The 17,055-nt window shown below is 44.8% G+C and overlaps 2 protein-coding genes across 7 annotated transcripts in view; one reads left to right on the top strand and one right to left on the bottom strand.

The window, feature by feature from the left end:
- Positions 1-14,460, top strand: part of plce1 (phospholipase C, epsilon 1) — a 62,047-nt gene extending 47,587 nt beyond the window's left edge. For 2 of the 6 annotated variants that reach the window (XM_061756306.1, XM_061756307.1), the window contains exons 28-45: positions 679-786; positions 914-1,030; positions 1,739-1,897; positions 2,008-2,149; positions 2,296-2,337; positions 3,533-3,651; positions 4,378-4,495; positions 5,090-5,227; positions 5,353-5,649; positions 5,734-5,897; positions 7,193-7,454; positions 7,545-7,657; positions 8,004-8,132; positions 8,212-8,409; positions 8,939-9,136; positions 9,223-9,435; positions 10,249-10,360; positions 11,876-14,460. In XM_061756306.1, coding sequence (XP_061612290.1) covers positions 679-786; positions 914-1,030; positions 1,739-1,897; positions 2,008-2,149; positions 2,296-2,337; positions 3,533-3,651; positions 4,378-4,495; positions 5,090-5,227; positions 5,353-5,649; positions 5,734-5,897; positions 7,193-7,454; positions 7,545-7,657; positions 8,004-8,132; positions 8,212-8,409; positions 8,939-9,136; positions 9,223-9,435; positions 10,249-10,360; positions 11,876-12,066 — 2,820 coding nt within the window. In that variant the 3' untranslated portion in view covers positions 12,067-14,460. Of the gene's footprint in view, positions 1-678; positions 787-913; positions 1,031-1,738; positions 1,898-2,007; positions 2,150-2,295; positions 2,338-3,532; positions 3,652-4,377; positions 4,496-5,089; positions 5,228-5,352; positions 5,650-5,733; positions 5,898-7,192; positions 7,477-7,544; positions 7,658-8,003; positions 8,133-8,211; positions 8,410-8,938; positions 9,137-9,222; positions 9,436-10,248; positions 10,454-11,875 lie in introns of those variants that run through there. The other 4 variants (XM_061756310.1, XM_061756308.1, XM_061756311.1 and 1 more) reach the window with 4 other exon arrangements.
- Positions 14,461-14,682: 222 nt separating this feature from the next.
- The window catches only part of LOC133469362 (protocadherin-15-like), a 131,873-nt gene continuing 129,500 nt past the window's right edge, over positions 14,683-17,055 (bottom strand). The window contains exon 40 of the mRNA XM_061756312.1: positions 14,683-15,755. Coding sequence (XP_061612296.1) covers positions 15,045-15,755 — 711 coding nt within the window. The 3' untranslated portion in view covers positions 14,683-15,044. The remainder of the gene's footprint in view (positions 15,756-17,055) is intronic.

A 17,055-nucleotide genomic window follows, 5' to 3' on the forward strand; every position in this document is an offset into this window, starting at 1 on the left:
TTGTGGATTTTAGCTATTTGCGGTCCGTCTCCCCTGCAAGCACCCGGCCGGGTTCACTCGAATCGCTTTTTACTCTAATGCACTAATGTAAGGCATTAGTCTCCATTTTTGTCTGTTACACCGCCCCCGTGTGGCCAAGATGTGCACACCTGAAGCAGAACAATGTCCATTGTATTGAAGCAAAAAAGGTGGCAATTGTTTTGTGTTTAATTCTTTACATTGTATGTAATTATGCCATTAGTGCATGTTATTATAAAGTACAATATTACATAGTGGTATTTCTTTCTTTTTTTTTTTTTTGTGAAGCTGGAACAGATTAATGGCATTTCTATTCATTTCAATGGGGAAAGACGATTTGAGTTAAGAGTGTTTAGAGTTCTGACCAGATCACAGAACAAATTAAATATATATGTCAAGGCGCAACTGTAGCTCATGTTTGATTTTGTTGAAGAATGACACAAGTTCAAGGGAAATTAGGTCTGTTAAAATGTTGAACATGTTGTACTTTTGGCAATGTTTTGGCTGAAGTTGTGTTAAAATGTTAAATTTAAATGTCATAGTTTCGGATATTGGCAAGAGTAAACATAGAAGTAGTGTAACACATTACAATTGAAAGACAGAAATACTGTAATATAACATTACATTTTGGAGGTAACAGTGTTTATGACTACTTTGAAGGTGCTGCTGCAAGGCTGCAGGAGCGTGGAACTGGACTGTTGGGACGGAGATGATGGCATGCCAGTCATCTATCACGGGCACACACTCACCACCAAAATACCTTTCAAGGTCATGAATGAAATTTGTTGGCTATTACAATTCCGTAGTAGAACCATCACAGCCGGGATACTGTAATATTCCTGAATAATTTACGCCCAAGCATAAATGTGCATCTCTCTCTCCCGCGGTTCTTCAGGATGTGGTGGAAGCAATTAACCGCTCCGCATTTGTCAACTCGGACATGCCGGTCATAATGTCCATTGAGAACCACTGCTCCCTTCCGCAGCAACGCAAGATGGCTGACATCTTTAAGGTACGGACACCAAAAGTCCTTGCTCAATTTATTTCCACTGGAACTGATGATTCATCAAACTTTTTCACTTTTCTTCCCTTGGTATTTCATTTGGCAAGGCTCCAGTCAGAGGCTTGCTTGTGTAATCCTCAATCCTATTATTATTATTATTTTTTTTCATACTCGAGAACACACGAGAGATAGCGTATGTGCTGGAATGTGCACACGCTTTCATCTCGCTAAGCCCTCCCAGCAGTCTAGTCCTCTCTGGGGATCGACGTGATGGACATAACTCTTTTCATGTTCACGCAATTCTTTGACACACACACACACACACCGTAGTTTTGTTTTTGTGATCTCTTCCTTTGTGTTTGTCCAGAGAAATATACAGTCCACTGTAGTGGGAAGAATTTTTGCATAACCATAACCATACAACCATAAAATGCAAACACTCCAAAGGTTGGCGCAGGGGTGTTGCTCGGCTATTTTAGGGGCTAAAGCCCCCCTAAAAACTTCTCAAGCCCCCCTCAAAATTAGTCGCCGTAAAATAAAAATGCTTTTGTTTTATGACATAATATAATAAATAGAATTATAATGACATCAGCGACATCCTGTGTCATTTGTTATTTCATCACCTCAACCAATGAGAATCGACAAGGACTCAATCAATAACGGAATCGGAATCGCTAAATTCCTATCAATTCTCATCGCTACCGTCTTTTTGCCTAGACGGTGTTCGGGGACCGTCTAGTGACGCGCTTCCTCTTCGAGGGCGACTTCGGTGACGACCCTCACCTGCCGTCGCCGCTCCAGCTTCGCGGGAAGATCCTGCTGAAAAACAAGAAGCTCAAAGCCCACCAGGCACCAGTGGACATACTGAAGCAGAAGGTGAAGCGTTTCTTTGAAAGGGCCGGTAAACACAATGTATAGGCCGACTCACTTTTCTGGCCTGCATATCAACTAAGTCCATCTTGTTTTCACTGTATTTGTTATTTTAGGCTCACCAGCTGGCCCACTTGCAGGCCCAAGCCAGCAACGGCTCACCAGGGGGCACCCCGCCTGGAACTGGAAGCCACGCCAACGAGGAAGAGGACGAGGACGAAGATGAGTACGACTACGACTACGAGTCTTTATCAGATGGTAAGCGCACGTTTTATTCCACTATTGTGCGACCCTTTGTCTCGTTTTGTGTTATTTATTGTTTTACGCTCTCCTCATCACACTTAAATGTTTAAGTTGTCAATTTTGTTTTTCCCTTCCTTCCTGTCTGTCCTTTTTTGACTTAGCCGATGTCCTCAATGCCTCTACCGCCTCCTATGGGCTGGAAGGTAAACCTCTATGTGCACCAATATTGCCTTCTCGTTTAGCTTTGCAGTGGTAGCTGCAGTTACTACAACTAACACTTTGTTGGTTGTTGTTGCCGCCATCGTTGTTATTGTCACTGGTAATCTACCCTGTGCAATTTTGGGTGTGACTGGTTCACTGTTACTCATGTCGTCATCTTTTTTAGTAAAATTTGCTTTGGAAATCAAATTAAAAGTATAGCCATGCACATACAAAAGATATTGAAATGAGGTTTAAACGCTGGGTGGAAAAACTTTGAATCGAATTTAGTTCTACTGTAATTTATTGCTTGCTGTGGTGCCATGAACTCTAACCGCTTCCATGTTGACTCATTGTGAACACATAGTTATTGATAGTCATTGTGATTTGAAGTGTGTACTGCTTGTGTTTGCCCGCTTCACTGCATTCCCCGCCACCATTTGGCCTCCCCCCTCTTAAAGATTATGAATGGCAAATAACTCGAGAGGGGGAAAAAAAAACAAAACACTTTTCACATTGTTTCCTGTCAGTATTTTGTTAAGTGTTACATTGTCTGAATGCTTTCTTCTTTTTCCACAAACACAACACCTCCCGTCTTCCTACCCCTCTGTGCACTGTTTTTGTCTGTGACCTCGCCCGGTCGGGGAAACAAAACAAAACCATCTGGTTTCTCAGGCCCCACGCTGCCCCCACGCCAAACAACGGACCGGGGGAAACTACCCTATCCCACTCCCAGCACGAACTCTCCTGATGCCCTCCCACCCGCTTCAGTTCCTCCCTCCTATCCTTGCATCACATCGGAAAATCCGACCGGTCATCGACATTTCCCGAAAAATACTCCTGACAGTGTGGCCCTGTTCCATCCTGTAGGCGGGATGTAAATCGTGTGACATCATAGCAGCGCGACACGGGAGAATTGTCTTTATTTCTCCACACTCCGATCTTTAAAAGACAAAAAGGGAAAAGGCAGAACTAACTACTGTTGCTGTTATGTTTTATCATTTGAAATATCAGCGAGGGAGGGATTGATTGGGGGGAGGGGGAGGTGGGGGGATCATTCTGAGCTTTCGCATGTATGCATTTGATTGTTCCCATCTGTTGCGGAATCAAACTCGCTTTTACTCTGTCGTTGATACTTGCGGCACCGTAGCTTGCATTTGTTTGTTAGCTTAATAGGAAAAACATGTCTTGTGTTCGCAGATAACCTCCTGGAGGAAAAAGCAGAAGGGAAAAGCTCGGCGGACAAAGAGGAGCAGCCTGCGGATGAAGCACCCAAGCGCGTGAAGAAGCCTGACAGCAACAGTCAGAGTAAAGGAAAGGTCAGAACACTTCGGCGGCACTCAGCAGCGGAACTCCCTGCTGTGCTTGTGACTGTTTGAGGTCCTTCAAGGAAGAGCGCTTCTCTCGGTTACAAAAGCCGATTGTTAGCACGGGAACTTCGAGGGCTGACGAGAGCAGGCGGAGACGAAAACCAAACGAGCGTACAAGACGTGAACTTGAGACACAGGAAAACGTGCAACAAACAAAATCTGATCAAAAGCAAGTCAACAAAAACACACATCATGACGGTTTACCATTAGGGCCGTGTTAATACTCCTATGTTGGTGATGAAAAGCGCCACTCGTGTCACGCTCCACTTGGTCTCTACTGCATCCTTCTCTGCTGACACTGACAGCAGTGCTACTGCAACTGGCACAAGCGTCCGCCTCTTGCCGTTGTCGCTGTCGGTTAGGCACATTCGGTGTCGCCGTGGAAAAAAAGCTTGAAACCGTCGGGTTAACGCTGAATTGTTTTGTTTTCCTTCATCGAGCCTGCACATGCGCAGTGAGATGGAATAGTCCATTGCATGAGAAGGAAGGGGGGCAGTCAAAACAATCATGATCAATTTAGCATTTTGGATGTTTTCAAGCACTTGAATTCAAACTAAAGCAATGTTAAATCCAATAACAAAAATTCGGAGATGTTTAAGGGCCCCCTGGAAATGTTGGGGAATTGCTTGTGTGTGCCTAATGGTACGTCCGCCCGTGGTCTTCCTGCACCCGCAGGTGTTCGACATGGAGCTGGGTGAGGAGTTCTACCTCCCTCAGAACAAGAAGGAGAGTCGGCAGATCGCACAGGAGCTGTCTGACCTTGTCATCTACTGCCAGGCCGTCAAATTCCCAGGTGAGGAAACTTTTCGGGGATGTTTTTCCCTTTGAATAAGACATTCAATATCCATGTGCACACTCACTGATTTGATGAATCCCTTTCCTCCTCCACGGGGAAAGACATTCATATTCGTTTGGACAGCACTATTATACAGGTTGAACTTCCTGGCGATGTGCTCATAAATTCAACAACTTCATTCCTCGTCATCATTTATCTTCCCTTGAATGTCTTCTGCTTCTTCTTGCCTCTTTCCTTTCGCCACACTTCAGCCTTTTTATTTTGTTGACCCGAGCTCTGACAAAGACCAGCAAGGGTGAGCGTGAAACTTTTAGTAACTGTACAGGCCGGGTTTGAAGTCATGTTTTTGAGCTGTCATACAAACATAAAAAGACGTCTGCAAATGAAACTTAACTTATCACTGTACATAATATTGAAGTATGTCCTCTTTATGTATGTATCTATCATCCTCATCATCATCATCTCAAAATACCCAAAAAGGTCCATTGTTTTGTTTTTGTTCTCCTAATATTTTTCCATCGCTGTATATATTATATATAGACAAGAGGGTTATTTCTGGGATATCCTACTGATTTTCGGGACCCCACACAGGCTTGTCCACGCTGTCTCCGTCCGGCTCGGGCAGGGGGAAGGACCGCGGCAAGTCCAGGAAGTCCATATTCGGCACGGCTCCGGCTCGCTCCGCCGCAACGGGGGAGGTCTCCACGCAGAGCCGTACTCCTGGGAAAAGTATGTCACAAAATGCTCGCCTTATTTATTGCTTACAGGGAAGGAAGGGGCTGTGGGTATGTATATATATATATATATATATATGTGTGTGTATATATATGTGTCAATATCTTCTCTGCCACTAGGCGGCGCCGAGCGTCTGAGCTGGGAGGAGCAGCAGCAGCCGACGTCGCCGGCGCTCAACCCTCCGACGTCGCTCAGCGCCATCATCCGCACGCCCAAGTGCTACCACATCTCCTCGGTCAACGAGAACGCCGCCAAGCGCCTGTGCCGGCGCTACTCGCAGAAGCTCATGCAGCACACGGCGTGCCAGCTTCTCCGCACCTACCCGGCCGCCACGCGCATCGACTCTGCCAACCCCAACCCGCTCCTCTTCTGGCTGCACGGCATCCAGCTGGTGGCGCTCAACTACCAGACCGACGGTCAGCAAAAAAGACAGAAAGAAGAAGTCAACGTTCCACGCTGACAAAATGTCAGCTACTGAAGCGATCCTCTTTTGTCCGCAGACCTGCCCATGCACTTGAACACAGCGCTGTTCGAGGCCAACGGCGGCTGCGGCTACGTCCTGAAGCCGGCCGTGCTTTGGGACCGAAGCTGTCCCCTCTACCAGCAGTTCTGTCCCACGGAGCGAGACGTGGAGCGAAGCGGCCCGGCCGTCTATTCCCTCACTGTGAGCGCATGAAACGCACCAGAGTTGGACTGACATGAATTTCATCTTGAAATAAGCTTCCGTCATGTACAAGTACCTTTCAAGTACTCCAACTGGCTCCATTGAGGGGTGTTTGGACAGCTTTAGGATGAGGTCACCTGGTGTTTCATTATTTGACAGCCTGGAAAGCAAACGGAATGACGTTCGTACAACAGCCAACAATATCAGAGGCTCCTAAAGCTTTTGAGTGCATTTTTAGCTCAGGACTTTGGAACACTTGACCACATGATGTTTTTTTTTTTTTATTATTTAAAAATAAATGTGAATAATGTAGCAATGATTTCAAATAAAACAAAATACAATTGTACATCCATTGAATAAACGATAATTAGTAGATAATCCTGATTAAAACTTGAAAAAGGAAAAATACAGTTCAAATGAACTCAGTGCTCATTTGTCAAAATTATGTGTTTCCATTAAATATGCTGGGTAAATTAATTGAAATGTATCCCATCATGACATTATCACAATACATAATACACAAATCTAATACAAATATTTAAAATACAATATACATTTATGCATTTATCCATCCATCCATTCTCTGAGCCGCTTATCGCGGGAGCGCCGGAGCCTATCCCAGCTATCTTGGGGCGGGAGGCGGGGTACACCCTGAACCGGTCGCCAGCCAATCGCAGGGCACATAGAAACAAACAACCATTCACATCTACGGGCAATTTAGAGTCTTCAATTAACCTCGCACGCATGTTTTTGGGATGTGGGAGGAAACCGGAATGCCGGGAGAAAACCCACACAAGCACGGGGAGAACATGCAAACGCCACACAGGCGAGGCCGGGATTTGAACCCCGATCCCCAGAACTGTGAGGCAGACGTTCTAACCAGTCGGTCACCGTGTCGCCATTTTTGCATTTATTTACATTTAAAATCTTTTATTTTTATTTATTTTTATTATAGTCATTATCAACTCTTTGCTCAAGTTTCCATCACATATGCTCAGTTTATAGACCACACAATGTAAATAGACATTCAAAATTAATAATTGCATAATGTAAATAAAATCCAGGGTTAGGGTTTCATTAGCTCTTCATCAGTATGCAAAGTAAAGATGTCCATTGAGTTTCAATGCATTACGGTGGGCTAATCGTTGATCATTCGGGATGAGGGATGCTGTACGTGTACTTGAAAAAAATGCTCCGATACTACGACACCGATACCACTTACGAGCCTCGCGTATACCGTCTAGGGTGTGGCACGTCGAGTAAAGAGAATGACAGGCGTCTTGCTCTCCTCTCAGATCGTGTCCGGTCAGAACGTGTGTCCGGCCAACGGCTCGGGCAGCCCCTGCGTCGAGGTGGACGTCCTGGGCACGCCGGGCGACAGCTGCCACTTCCGCAGCAAGCCCATCCACCGCAACACGCTCAACCCCATGTGGAGCGAGCGCTTCCAGTTTAGCGTGCACTTCGAGGAGCTCTGCTTCCTGCGCTTCGCCGTGGTGGAGAACAACAGCTCGCAGACCACCGCTCAGAGGACGCTGCCCCTGAGGGCTCTCAAACCAGGTCGGGACCACGTGAGACGAAGGTGACGGAACGGCACTTCTACGCCACCTAACGTCTTGTCTCGTGATATTGTTTTGTTTTTTTCTTCAGGTTATAGACACGTGCAGTTGAGAACGCAGCACAACGAGCCGATGGAAGTGTCCAGCTTGTTCATCTACAGCAAAAGAGTTGAAGAAACGGGCGCCACGTGTTCCTCGTCCCAAGTGAGACGCATGATATCGTAAAAAATAAACCGTTTGAACCCAAACCACCAGGTCATCAATCCGTAGTTATGCTAGTGACCGTGGCATACACAGGAAGTCCGCTACCTGTTTTCCAAGTTTGGTCATGTGACGTTCGCAACGCAAACGCGGGAGCAGTTGTGACGATAATTTTGGTCGACAGCAGAGGGCGATATTGCCCAATGTGGCGGCCCCGACATGGATGAAAATGGATGACTTGATCTGTGAAATTCGGATTGCAATCTTAAGTCAGAATACTGTACGCTGTAATTTGAATGTGAATGTTTCTCGTGAATTTGTTTTGTCTTCCCTCGTGTTGTTGCTTAAGCTCTTCAGCCCGGAGGAGAAGCACGCGTCCCAACAGCGTAGAGTGACGCTACACGGAGCACCTGGACCAGAACCTTTCACCGTGTTCTCCATCACAGAGCACACAACGAGCAAACAACTGTTAGACACGGTCCGTAGCATTTTCATAGCATGTAATTTCACATATTCAGACCTCGCGACACTCAATGAACTACCCCATTTCCTCTTAGCTTGTCACCGCCGAGGGAAGCGCGGCCGACTACTTCCTGTGCGAGGAGAAGCTTCCCCTGTCTAAGGAGCGCAGCGAGACCAAGCGCTGCGCTCAGCGTCGGCCCCTCGCGCCTGACGAGGCGCTGGTCCGAGTGGTCTCCGGTTGGGACGCCGAGGACGGCTACGTGGGGAGGATCTGTCTCCAGACCAGAGAAGAGGTACACAACACACACATAACTGAGGGCACAGCTCCCTCTTGTGGTTGTAACTCATCATCACAGCTCATATAGTCGGCATTATGATCAGTGTCAGAGATATCAATGTATCAATAACAACATAGCCGTGCTGCGAATTGTGGAAAAACGGCAAGTCATTGTTGATCCACCCCCCCCCCCCCCCCCCACCCTTATTTATTTTTGGGGGAAAAGAGCAAAAACTTGCATATGAGATGAAGACTTGCAAAATTCTACTAACAACAATTTTAGTTTCTCAGTTGAGATGTATCACCTCAAAACACAGTACTTCCTTGACACCAATTGCTACTTGAATAGGTGAATAGAAATTGCCAATAGGTTGCGTTCACTTCAAGCTGAGAGCTGATTCTAATATTTTGCCTCACTTTGTACAGTAATCACAATATTAGGAATAAGGACATAATTTTGGATTGGGTTTCATCATGCAGGTGTACTTAATGAAGTGTCCCGTGCTCCTGGGCAGCTCCTGATGCGATCTCTGTGCTTGTGTTAGAATCTAAACGAGAAGAATGCGGTGGCGGAGGGTGAGGAGGATGTGATCGCCGTGGGAGGAGGAGGAGGAGGAGGAAGAGGAGAAGGCGGCTTCGAGGAGGACGTGTTTTTTGTTCAGGTGCACGAGGTGTCTCCCGAGCAGCCTCACACCGTCATCAAGGCTCCGCGCTACAGTTCCGCACAGGACATCATACAGCAGGTTAGGAAGAGTACGCGAAGTTCCGTTTCCAGAAGGTTCCGGAGGGTTCTAAACCTGCCATCTCCTATTGTTTTTCCCGCCTTCAGACTCTGTCCAAGGCCAAATACTCATACAGCATCCTGTCCAACCCCAACCCCAGCGACTACGTCCTCATGGAGGAGGTGACCAAGGACGCCGGCTCCAAGAAGTCGTCCGCCGCCAAGCCCGTCCAGCGCGTGCTTCTGGATCAGGAGTGCGTCTATCACGCGCAAAGTCGCTGGAGGGGGGCGGGGAAGTTCATCCTCAAGCTCAAAGAGCAGGTGACTGGAGCTTCAGTCCCAAAAAGTAGTAATATACAGAATGTACTGTATGTGCTTGCAGGCATCTCCACTTTTGCATGTTTTTCAATGTTTGGGTGCCAGTGAACTCAACTCAGCAGACTTCACAACAAGCAGCAGTTTGGCCCATAGTGAACAATTCTTCAAAAAGAGGCTTTGAGATGTTTAGTATTTATTATTTATCAAGTTTACTGTCAAACTGAACAAAACAAAGACAATTACAAGTTGTGTATTTCAAACAAGCGCACGGGTTCGCCTTTCGCTAGCTTAATGCTAATAAACGCTGCAAAATGCCATTGACGGGCTAAAGAATAGTATCTATTTCGCAATGTTATAACCTTTTTAGCAACCGATGGAAAAAATGATGAAGCAACAATACTCACAGGCATATATTCTTTATCCTCTGCGAAAATATTTTAAATATTACTGCTGCTTACTGAGCAATTGTGACCATCTCCTTCATGTATATGGAAAATGGATGGATACATTAGGAGTAGCACAATAACCATTGAATTGAAGCAAAGATTTGGCAAAAACAGTTCAATTCTTGACATTCTATTTAACTGTCATTACTGTATGTTTTTATAAAGTGCAATATTATAGAGTACTTTTTTTCTTTATTGAAGAACATTACCAAAAAAATACTTTTTTTTCGGGTGCAGGAATGGATTAATGGCATTTTAAAAAATCTATTCAAGATGATTTGTTCTAATTGGCCAGCTACAGTACCTGCACTAAATAATGACATCTCATCTATATTTGTGTGTGTGTGTGTGTGTGTGTGTGTGTGTGCAGGTGGTGCGCGAGGACAAGAAGAAGGTGATGTCGTTCGCCAGCGAGCTGAAGAAGTTGACAAGCCGCAGTCGCGGCATGACGACGGGCGTGGCGGCGGACGGCGCCGCCCACAGTAAGGACGAGAGAGCTGCATGCTGCGTGGCGTTGACCGAGCTGCACGAGTGAGCCTCACACGCCGGTCTGTGCATGGGAAAGTGCAACAGAGGTATTGTCCTGCATCCTCGTCTAACAACCTCAACCTGAAAACTGAAATCAAGTGTGTTTAAGGATTTCTTAAAGAATCACCTGTGTGTGTGTTCCTACCGATACTGTACATGCCATACAAAGTTGACCTGCTAACTCTAACCGACCTATGTAACTTTTATGACATCAGTGGTCAACAATAGGTACATGTGCTTTATAATGACAGCCATACAAGAGCTGTGTCAAATATTCTGCCTTTACAAAAAAAAACAACCGTTTCGCTTGAATTGACACTGTCAGAGATATTTCTTTAACAATATAGCGGACCCTCATGAAAATATACAGTTGACATCCTCCCCAAAAGGTTTTGTAATTGCCTGAAATGCCACAATATGGTGGCAAACACCTATTTTTGTCTAAACGAAGCTCCTCAACTCACGTAAATGTAGTTATTTGGTAACATAATGCCACTGGATGGCGCCAAAGCAGTACTGTTATTGCACTGGCCTCAGCACAAAAATTGAATGGGTGAGTTTTTCAGGAACAAAGGACCATTGCCCCCCCCCCCCCCCCCCCGGGCGCGGTTAAAACTAATAATTATCTAAAAAAAAAAAAAAGAAAAGTTTTTTTTCAAATGGAAATTGTATGGGTGTCAATCATTTACAGATTTTCAATACTTGCGGTCTGGCCCGGTCCCCTGTGAATAGCAGGGGTCCACTGTATTTATATATATAAAAAAAAAAGAAAAAACATTTCAAACGTGAGCTGCTTTGTCAAGACACAATTGAGCCACTGAGCACTAAGGTGGATAACTCATTTTTTTCCCATTTTGCAGGTGCGTGATTTAAAGTTTTATGTCGTGCAATAAAATCTGGGGGGTATATAGCTTGGAGATTTATATGGCAATGAGTCTTTCTTCTTCTTTTTTTTTCTCCACAGATTTGGGCATTTTGCCAAATATATCATCATCTTTAGTTTCATAGATTGGATCAGTCAGTATCATCTAGGTTGCCTGAAAGAAAAGAAAGAAACTAGGATTACAGTTTGGGGGGGGGGGGGGGGGGGGGTTACTGCAGTAGTGATTTTAATCTAAGTCCACACATGTGTCACAGATGATAAATCACATGCACGTGTACAAACACTTTCTCAGTCATCATCAATCATTTGTGATTCTCACTTTCTGGGATGTTGGCCCAAGTGTTTTAATTTTAAATTTGAAACTCAACCTTAATTTGGACCAGTATCCATCTGAAATGCCATTTTCGAATCATTTTTACCCTTCAAAATGGAGTTAGCCCACTCTAGTTCCAAGTGGATCACCTGATGAAATAACTCTTGTATCCGATGTCATTTGATCGTGCTGGCGTTCTTAATAAAGCGACCTGTGAGTATTGTGTGTGTGTGTGTGCGTGTGTGTTTGATGAACACTTGCCACCTTTTGCAGGGTACACGTGTGCGGGCAGCGGGGTGAGGGCGTGGATGACAGAGAGCAGGGTCGGGGCAGGACGTCTCCTCCGGGCCTCGTCTCCCTCGCCCACCGGAGGTCAGCAAAGACCCGACGGCTTCCCCGCCTCCTCTCTCAGCCCAGCGGCGTGGAAGCGTCGCATCCTCCAAAACTGGAAGATCCACAAATGAAACCCGGAGCGCGAGAGAGATCGTTTGCCTCCCCTCCCCCTCGTCGTCGTGAAGGTTTTAGGTGACAGCCTCGTGGCCGTTTTTCTTGCTTGCTTGAAGGAGCGTACGCAGAGCTGACCCGGATGAGCGGCGGCTCCGTGTCCAGCCAGGACGTTCCGTGTTCGGAGTCAGAGACGATTTATGGCGACGGAGGCCGCGCTAGCGAGACGGAAGAAGGAGGAGAAAAGTTCGGAGACAAGAAAGACGAGCTGGCTTGTTTACTTCCTGTTTTACTGTGTCACTGTACTGTACCGTGAGAGCACATTTTGGGCAGCAAAGGGACAAACGTGTCAAAAAATGCACATTTAAAGGCAAAGCAGTACACTAAATATTGACATCCGCTTTTAAGGTCCTTTTAGATGAATTGTATTTTGCAGTTACTGGCAAGCTCCAAAATGTAGCACTCGTTTTTTATTTTTGTTTTTAAATTTCGTGGCTGTGTGATCTGCAGCTCATTTCTTGCGGACTTTGGTTCTGTTACTTCACCTTTAGAAAGAAAACAAAGTAATACTAACAATAATAACTGGCGCCTGGAGATACAAGGTTAATTCGTCCCATGACAACGCTCATTTAAATGAATGAAAATAACAATAATCCATCCGTTCCATCCACCTGCAAAAACCAACAAAATGTTTCAATGTTTTCTTAATAAGAAATATAGCACTCTTATGATGTTGTATGTTATAAAAACATACAGTAATGACGTAATTAGAATGTAAAGGTGTTAAACTGTTTTTGTCACATTTTTTTGACATTGTGCTGCTCCTTCTGGTGTGCGCGCCTTGTCCACCCGGAGGCAGTATAACAGACATGCGGCTATACTGTACATGGAGACGCTCTGAGCTCCTCAGTACAGCAGTAAGGTTAGTCGTTCTTCGGTGGGGGAAAAAAATCTGCCGAGTGAAGGCTTGTATCTCGAAAAAGTCTTAAGTCGGGTCACTTGTATCTCAAGGCGCCACTGTACGTATTTTTAAACAAATAGCAAGAATAATAAGAAAATAGAAATGAGTCAGAGGTCAATTTTAGGGCTAAATCTTAAGAGAAATGCAGCGTAGAGGTCATCAAACAGTATTTTGCACATTTTATTTTTCTGTACATTTTTTTTGTATTTTTTTGCGTTGCTTTCGAGAGGCTTGAATTTGATTGGACGGTTTGAAAAAAACAAAAACAAATCATCCTATTTATTTCTTTAGATTTCAGCCCAGTTGAAAACTTTTATTCCAGAGCCCAAACCTGAAATGTTTTATTTGGTTTGACTTTATAAGGTTTCTCTTTTTGAGTTTGAATTCATTTGATGAATCCGTACTGATTACGACTACAGTATGTTCGTAATTGTCTTAGACATATTTGGGGCCAGTTTACCCTGTGTTTGATATGTAGCATTTTCACAATTTACATTTTTCGTTCATAAATGTTCTTGTTTGCTTAACAAAATAAAAGAAAAATACACTACAATATATTAACACTAAATAACATCATGGAAGACTGTTGCAATGTTATTACAGGTCTGTTTTTTTAGGGTGGAAGTTTGGTATTAATTCGTATTTCAACATCAAAACGCAACGCATTTTTATGCGTTGAAAGTACGATTATTATTTCTTATTTATCAAGGTTAAAAATAGACAAAAGAATTGAGAACCCTTTAGTTCACATGAAATATGAAATACTTATTCTGTTGTCGCACGGGCCGGGGCCTAAAAGTGGATCATTAAATTTAAGTAGGGCCCACATAATAATTTTGGCTTTTTTTTTTTTTTTTTTAATACTTGTATTTGGACTAATACTATTAACTAAAGCAGGAAGGGATTCTGTCCTATGGTCGCTTCAATTTTATGTTATTTGTCAACTATTATTTCCCCCCTGAATGTATTGTTATCGTTTCTTAAAGTTTGACATATGTTATTTATTTGACATTTAAAGCCCTGGTTGGCATTTAACTGTTATATTTTATTTCATAGATGTTTGTGTCGTTTTTATTTATTTGAATGCATTGAAAAAGGAGATTGTCTTTATTGATGGTGTAAATAGTAGGCAACTATCAATTCTATTCTAAACTATTCATATTTCAGTTCTGGAGTTTCAACCAATTCCTTTTTTTTTTTTTCTAAATAGGTTGGCTAAATGGACAAAATTAACACTATTTTTCATATTTTAGTAGTGTATTCACTATATATATGTCCACTGACACTCTTGTCAACTGTTGACTTAGTACACGCTCATTTCCGTAACGACGTACGTTAACATTCGCCATGATGATGACGTCGAAGGTTGTCTGTTACTTGAATTTCTTCATTGGAGGGATATTTGTTGATTTGTTGCATAGTGGAATAATAAAAATACAACATGCTAACTACATCTGAGCTACTTGGCGTTGTGTTACTTCCATTGGTGTTCATGTTAAAAAGCTAACTTGAATGTTAAGCTAAGTAAGCTTATCTTGTTTATCAATTCTTCCTTGCACTACTTTGGGAAAAAAAATATCGCTAGCTTGCAGGTTGCGAGTTAAAAACCATTTCATTGTACCTTTAAAAAGTGTAGTCTCGTCAATTTGAATTCCATAAAGATGAAACATGCGCATATACTTACGAGTGTCATTGGCTGACATTTTTATTATTTTCTAACGTTTGCCAAGCACCTCGACAAAGATCATACAAGACTTCACGAGTCGATGCAAAGAGTCGGACAATTTCGAGATGAGCTGTGACACTGAACGGGAAAGAAATAGCGTTCCACAAAGATCAAATAGAAGGCAACTTTTGATGACTTATTTTACTTCTTCAGCTGTAACACAGTTGAAAGGTTCAGAAAAAAAATTAAGTCCTGTCTGCATTTTGTCGCCTCAAAGTCTTTCGACATGCTGATTAGCGTGTTTTTCTTTTCCTTTCCACGTGTTTATTTTGAAGCACAAATGAAGTTATTGTGACGTGTGAGGGTATCAGTCATAGTTTGGTCATCGGGATGTGGAGGTTGTTCCACGGCCCCATCCAAAGCTCCTCCTGGTCCGACTGCGTCTTCTCACTCGGACACCTGGGAAGATCTCTCATGACCAGGCCTTCGTCAGCCTCGCTGTTGCTGCCGTCCACTCTGGACTCTCTCTCGCACTCTCCCAGTTCTCTGTCCTCGCTCTTCCCATGGCGCGGTCCCTCGTCGGGCCCCTCGTTCGCGTCGGAGGGCTGCTCGGGGCCAGTGTTGCTGGCGGACTCTGACGAAATGCTGAACTGTCGAGTGTCGAACACGTTGACCGTCTTATGGATGTCGCAGTTGGCGAAAGAGGGACTCGCCGGGGCGGCAGGCCCCGGGGTCTTGAAGGTGCGCAGGGTTTTGACGCAGCCCTCTGCCGCAGTCCTGGGGCTGTTCAAGGGCAATTTCTCTTCCAGCGTGGCGGCCATTTTGTCCAGTTTTTTAAAGTGCTTAGCCAGCCGTGAGCTGAAGGCGGGCGACGGGGGCTTGTTGTTAACGGGCGTTGCGGAACGTCGGGTGCGGATTACGGAGCCGTTCTGACCCACGTAGAGGCCGCCGTTGACGGTGTGGTTGTTGAAGGTGGAGGTGGAGCGACCGCGTGGAGGTTCTGGGGCGCTGTCGTCACCGGTGGAGCTGGTCTCGTACTCGCGGTCCAACACCAACTTGATCCGGCGCTTTCGATTGCCATGCTGAAAAATGGGACACGGACACCAGTCAGTCGACCTTTTCATGACATTTGTAAATGTGAGGGGTCAAGCTACTTCCGGGGGGCAAAAAAATGTGTGATTTCTGCTGATCTGAACTGAAAACGATGACAAAAACTTGCGCAGCCAGATATACACCAAAATCTTGCGGTTTTTTGTAACCTTTCCCTAAATTACACCAGCCGAATCTGTGGGTTGGTAAATAGTAGTACAGGGAATATCGCAAAACTGCCTGGGAGAGGAGTAGCCACTAAAGGAAACGATTGGGAACAAAACCTCCATCGTGTCTGCACCAGTTAACTGCATCCGAGCTACCGGAAAGTCCAATTATCAGCCGCTCTCTCAGACATGGTTAATTATGTCTGAATTTCCACCATGTCGATTTCTGAATCCACCTACCTATTGAAATGTAAATGACGGCGGTAAATTTCATCTTTCCATCCATCCATCCATTTTCTGAGCCGCTTCTCCTCACTAGGGTCGCTCGCGGGCGTGCTGGAGCCTATCCCAGCCGTCATCGGGCAGGAGGCGGGGTACACCCTGAACTGGTTGCCGGCCAATCGCAGGGCACATAGAAACAAACAACCATTCGCACTCACAGTCATGCCTACGGGCAATTTAGAGTCCCCAATGCATGCATGCATGTTTTTGGGATGTGGGAGGAAACCGGAGTGCCCGGAGAAAACCCACGCAGGCACGGGGAGAACATGCAAACTCCACACAGGCGGGGACGGGGATTGAACCCCGCACCTCAGAACTGTGAGGCTGACGCTCTAACCAGTCGGCCACCGTGCCGCAATTTCATCTTTCCTTCCGAGCGATTTACCTCACGTAACTTGGATCTTCTTTCCGACTCACATTCAAACTACAGCAGTAGAAAAGAAGACTAAAATCACCATTCTAGCTATTTCCCCTGGGTTTTTTTTTTGTTTTGTTTTTGTTTTTTTCCCCCAAATCACTCTGCCTTGGTCAAATGACATCGAAGGGTTTGTTTACTAGCGGTGCCATCTGAGCTCTTGCCGCTTGGACGTACTTGTGTAGTCGGTGTAAAAAGGTCTAGAACGCTAACCTCTTAACCCAACCCTAACTCGTCATTTGATAATATTTGAATTCGTCCACACAGCAAACACACCACACAGCCAAATCTTGTGGCCATACTGAACTGCTTGGTTGAAACTTTAGTTTTTTTTTGGACTGATCAACTGTAGTGAGAGGATAAGAAGACGACATGCAAAAAAAAAAAAAAAAAAAAACCCAAAGCAAAGAGGCTTCGAGTAGTTGCACG

The sequence above is a fragment of the Phyllopteryx taeniolatus genome, chromosome 19 (assembly GCF_024500385.1).
Source record: "Phyllopteryx taeniolatus isolate TA_2022b chromosome 19, UOR_Ptae_1.2, whole genome shotgun sequence".
Classification (NCBI taxonomy): domain Eukaryota; kingdom Metazoa; phylum Chordata; class Actinopteri; order Syngnathiformes; family Syngnathidae; genus Phyllopteryx; species Phyllopteryx taeniolatus.